The following is a 6,000-nucleotide window of genomic DNA, read 5'->3' as shown; positions in this document are numbered from 1 at the left end:
TTTTTTGATAACCCAGGTGTCCCAGCTTAGCCGGACTAAATCCTGGACCTCTAGCCCCCGGCCCCTCACTTTTGCAACAATTTATAGTATTTTGGCTAGGCCATGGAGGGTTAGCTTCTACATGACAACTCGGAGAAGGTGATGCCAATGGCGGACACAAACATTTTGAGTTAGATGAACACAATTAAACTTACAAAAAAGTTGAAAAAACTGATATTAATAATTTTCTCATAGCCTTGCTACGGTGACAAAGTCAATAAATGAATTAAAAATAGGGGGACACGTGTCAACTGACCAGTTTAAAAATTTGCAAGTCAATGACAAAGCAAAAAATGAAATTGGTGTCTATAACTTGCCACAATTTTTTTATCCTTTCCGTTTTTTTTTTGGGTTCTTTTTTCGAGTTTTTATAGCGTATCCCATGTGATGGTGCTAAAATATTGGGCTTACATTTGCTCGAACATTAGATAATGATAACGGGTCTATACTATTTGATTCTCAATATAAGCACAACACATCACTCAAGTATTAAATAAGCACAAAATTAGCACTAATCTAAAAAACTCCTGCCATCAACTTAATGACCCCCAAACTATTATTTCAAGTGGTTAATGACTTGTGTTATGCGATATGGTATTAGTTTTTGATAACCTACGTCCAAATCTCAATCAACCTATTATATCAAGGTAATTAACACACAATTTTATGATAACTAACACGACTATTGTACTCAAACTTATATCACGATTTCACATTCACAAGTATAAAACTAATCAAAGCAACACAGCCTAATCACAATTTAAAAGTTATAAGCAATTCTAATAGTATCATCATTAGTCGTCAAGACTACCTAACTGATACAAACGCAAATAAACAAACAAAAACGTTACTGGAGTTTTTCAAAATTTCAGTTTTTAGATATATCTGAAAGAGATAAAATTTTTAACACACAACAATTTCAAATCACACAAACGTGTTAAATTATACTAAGAAACAAATAAGAGAACATCTCGATATTTTTACTCCAAACCTAATGTATGATATCAATATATGCATATAAATATCAAAATAAAATGAAGAACATAAAAGATGGATATAGAAACTTGGCGAGGGTGGTGTTGTACTGATTCTTGTGCTCTGTATTGTAGAAACGATGAATCCCACTATCATCAATGCCAACGCGATAGTCTGATGGTTCATCAATAGTGATAGTAAAAAAAAACCCGCTCCACCCCGAACGGGTTGGTGGGGCAAGGCAGGGCAGGGTAGGGCGGTAAGAAACAAATAAGAGAACATCTCGATATTTTTACTCCAAACCTAAACCATACATTGATATCAATATATGCATATAAATATCAAAATAAAATGAAGAACATAAAAGATGGATATAGAAACTTGGCGAGGGTGGTGTTGTACTGATTCTTGTGCTCTGTATTGTAGAAACGATGAATCCCACTATCATCAATGCGAACGCGATAGTTTGATGGTTCATCAATAGTGATAGTAAAAAAAAACCCGCTCCACCCCGAACGGGTTGGTGGGGCAAGGCAGGGCAGGGTAGGGCGCCCTACCTTGCCCCTCCCCGAACCCGCCCCCTGAAGGAAAAAAAAAAAAGATTAAAAATAATTTCATTTCTAGACAATTTATGCCGTTAAAAACTCATTTTGAGTTTGTATTTTATTTTCTAATAATAACATAACTCAAAATTTTGAAAATGTAAAAATAAAAATAAAAAAATAAACGGGCAAAAAGTTGCCCCGCCCCCGCCCCCGCCCCAAACCCCCCTTTTGCCATCCCTATTCATCAGTAGCTTTTCCCTTTTTCCTGGTCCGTCATATAATGCACTCTCCAAGTTGGTGCCATTGTACTTACAAATAAATGGAAAAAGTAAAATTAGAGGTATATTCATACCATTCGATAGTTACATACTAGCCCAAAATAGAAGTGAAAATGTGTGAACGAATGGGGAAGGGAAAGAGGACGAACCTTGGACGAAGTCACGAGCGAATTTATGTGGTGTGCTCGATGTATGCAAAATCGAATGCAAGCACATTGCTTTTATACATTTCGAACTCTTAAAAAGTTAGATCTATGTAATTCTAATCAAAGAACAAATTACACAATTCGTAATTCTTTTTCGTAGCAATAATATATTTGTATTCGACGTATGATTTAAATTATTTTGATATAAGTGAAAGCAAGCTTTGGCCCCATACAATTTGAGACAGCATCAAACATTATAATCAGGAAAAGATAATTGGCACGGAGGAAATACATTTTTAAATCTGTTTTTCATCGCGACACATACATGTGATAGTGGAGAAACCTAACCATACACGGCAAGAAGGCTAAAGAATATTTGACACAATGTATAATAAAATTGAAATTGGGAAAACGAAATTCACATTCATAGGGGACAAAAATAAAAATATATTTAATAAAACGTAAAACAAGTTGCATATGTTCTACTCATCTTCACTTAAAATAGCATCATTTCGAAATCGATAACAAAAAATAATTATCTCGTTTATGTCAAGTCAATTTTAAAAACTAATTTTTAGATGCGATGATTCAATAAAACATATCTACATTAATAATAAAATTTAAACTTCATGGGTCCATACTTTTAGAGAACGTTTGGCATTATTTTTATTTTTATTTTTGTTTCTTGTAGAAGGGTTTTTGAAGGAAATTACCTTATTTTTTTTGTTTAAAATCTAATTTTTTTAAAAAGCTTTCTATTTTAAAAGTACGTTTAGAGAAAGTTATATTAGATTAGCTTTCTCTAAAAATCTTTCTAATTAGAAAAAAACACTTTCATAAAGGTAATCGAACGAATTAAAAAGTAACTTTTGAATCTTATTATTTTTTTTTTCCAAACTTGTCAAAAGACATGTCAAATGGATAGACATAAAATATTAACCATTTATAAATTCTTATGGCTTTTGAGTTTCCTAAGAATGGCAAAAAAGCTGCCAAATCCGATACGCGCGAGGCCTCGCCTCGAACGGGGCGAGGATTACCTATTTAATCAGGGCGAGGATAGGTAATAACGGCCCTATCTTGCCCATTTTAATTTTTTTTGAAGAATTCAATGCTTTAAATGAAAAACTCTACGAAATTTCATTAGTTTTAGTAGAAGACGTCAGCTAAAATTATCTAAGAAATATGGCAAACAATAAAAATATTAGTTTGCCAAATATATGTGAATAATTAAACTTTGTAAAATAAATAAATAAATAAATTTCAAAAATTAATAAATATATTATTGTCTCACTTTAATAAATGGAGGCAATAAAATGAATTATCAAAAACTATATATATATATAAGGGATAGTAAACAGGACAAAATCTCAAACCGTCCCACCTTGAACGAGTAATTGGGTGAGTGCGAGACAAAAAATTACTCGGCGAGATGGGGGCAACACCCGACACAACCCGTTGTCATCTCTAGAGTTTCCACGCAAACCCGTCAAGAAGACACACGCTTTTGTGGACTAGCAATAAGAGACAAAACTTGTAATTCTTCAGCCTTTGTTGACAGCCACAAGAATCTTTTACTAATGTTTCTGACCAAATCTATATATTGTCAACCTTTTACTTAAAATTTGCTATTAAATGACGAAGCAAGAATGAAATTGATGTCTATAACTTGCCATAACTTATTATTATTATTTTTTTAAGGGTATCACGTGTGATGGTGCTAAAATATCGATCTCATACTTGCTGGAACGCTAGATAATAATAACAGATCGAGACTGCTCGATTCTCCATTTAAGCACAACACATCACTCAAGTATTAAACAAGCACAAATTTAGCACATATCTCAATAACTCTTAACATTGACTTAATGGCCCCCTTATCATTTCAAGTGGTTAATGAATTGTGTTATACACGATATGGTCTTAGTTTTTGATAACCTATGTCCAAAGCTCAATCAACCTATTATATCAAGGTAATTAACTCACAAATTTAAGATAACTAACTCGACTACTGTACTCAAAAGTATATCATGATTTCACATTCATAAGCGTAAAACTAATCTAAGCAACACAACCTAGTAACAATAAAGTTATAAGCAATTCTAATAGTTTCATCATTAATCGGCAAGACCATCTAACACATATAAGCACAAATAAACAAACGAAAATATTATTAGAGTTTCACAAATTTCCTTTTTTTTTTTTTTTCTTTGTAAATATATCTGAAAGCTATAAAATTGTTAACATAAAACAATTTCAAATCACACAAACATGTTAAATTATACTAAGAAACAAATAGGAGAACATCTCGATATTTTTACCCTAAACCTAATCATATATTGCCTTCAATATACACAAATTTAAGATAACTAACTCGACTACTGTACTCAAAAGTATATCATGATTTCACATTCATAAGCGTAAAACTAATCTAAGCAACACAACCTAGTAACAATAAAGTTATAAGCAATTCTAATAGTTTCATCATTAATCGGCAAGACCATCTAACACATATAAGCACAAATAAACAAACGAAAATATTATTAGAGTTTCACAAATTTCCTTTTTTTTTTTTTTCTTTGTAAATATATCTGAAAGCTATAAAATTGTTAACATAAAACAATTTCAAATCACACAAACATGTTAAATTATACTAAGAAACAAATAGGAGAACATCTCGATATTTTTACCCTAAACCTAATCATATATTGCCTTCAATATATGCATATAAAGATCAAAATAGACTGAAGAACATAAAAGAGGGATTTAGAAACTTGGCGACGGTGGTGTTGCACTGATTCTTGCGCTCTATATTGTGGAGATGATGAATCACACACTGTCATCAATGCAAACGCACTAGTTAGATGGTTCATCAGTAACTTTTCCTTTCCCCTTGTCCATCATATTACGTACTTTTCCGATTTGGTGCTAGGCCTAGGCGAGATTTGGTTACCAAATTAGAAATATATTTATGCCATTCCATGGTTAAACCCGACAACCCAAAATAGATGTGAAAATGTGTGAACGAAGGGAGCCGAGAAAGAAGACGAACTGTGGACAAAACTGGGAGCGAAGTCATGCGGTGTGCTCGGTGTATGCAGAATGGAATGCAAGCATATTGCTTTTATACATTTCGGAATCTTAAAAATTTAAATCTATGTAATTCGAATTTGAGTACAAATTGCACAATTTATAATTCTTTTTTGTAGCAATAATATATTTGTTTTGGACGAATAATCTATTTTATTTTGATACAAGTGAAAGCAATCTTCGTACCCATACAATTTGAGACGGGATCAAACATTATAGTTAGGAAAAATATAATTCGTACAAGACGAAAAATATTTTTAAATGTGTTTCTCATCGCACCACGTACACGTGATAGTGGAGAAACCTCACCCATACACGTTAAGAAGGCTAAAGAATATTTTACACAATGTATAATAAAATTGAAATTGGGAAAATGAAATTCACATTCACATGAGACGAAAATATATTTTATAAAATATAAGGTCTTATTTGAGCCATTATTTCTTCATTAAAATGAAAAATAAAATAGATTATTATAATTTCGATTGAAATTCAAGTTGAAAAAATAAAATTGAACCCACTAATAATATTTCGGGGAATATGAAGAAAAATTAAGGAGAAATTTACACCTTCATATTTCAAAATTTTCATCCCTAATTTACCTGAAATAACGTATATGACATGTGCACTTGATTGTATCATGGATTGTAAACACTTAAAAAGAATTATATGCAAAACCCTTACCAGATCGAAAAGAAAATTCTAATTACTTTAGACGTCGTAAAACAACATGATTAACCACGCACGGTTTACAAGATACACTAAATATTTTATTAATCATATTAAATTCTTGTAAAGAATGTGCAATTATTTGTGCAACGTGACAAATCAGTTAATCTATTATATTGTGTTTGATAACAAATAATTTCTTTTATCAAACCTTAGTTTAGAAAAAATAACTTTAAATATTATTCTTACATTTTATCG

At 31.6% G+C, this 6,000-nt stretch overlaps 1 protein-coding gene across 1 annotated transcript in view; it reads right to left on the bottom strand.

Moving 5' to 3' along the window:
• The window catches only part of LOC111392968, a 47,308-nt gene that overhangs the window by 21,493 nt on the left and 19,815 nt on the right, over positions 1-6,000 (bottom strand). Inside the window, exons 8-13 of the mRNA XM_023018379.1 lie at positions 3,408-3,497; positions 1,781-1,867; positions 1,396-1,595; positions 1,295-1,317; positions 1,104-1,188; positions 1,024-1,030 (exon numbers count right to left, since the gene is read on the bottom strand). Of these exons, the coding sequence (XP_022874147.1) occupies positions 1,024-1,030; positions 1,104-1,188; positions 1,295-1,317; positions 1,396-1,595; positions 1,781-1,867; positions 3,408-3,497 (492 nt within the window). The remainder of the gene's footprint in view (positions 1-1,023; positions 1,031-1,103; positions 1,189-1,294; positions 1,318-1,395; positions 1,596-1,780; positions 1,868-3,407; positions 3,498-6,000) is intronic.

The sequence above is a fragment of the Olea europaea genome, chromosome 4, assembly GCF_002742605.1.
Source record: "Olea europaea var. sylvestris chromosome 4, O_europaea_v1, whole genome shotgun sequence".
In the NCBI taxonomy this organism is placed as follows: Eukaryota; Viridiplantae; Streptophyta; class Magnoliopsida; order Lamiales; family Oleaceae; genus Olea; species Olea europaea.
This window is presented reverse-complemented; position numbering and strand designations above follow the sequence as displayed.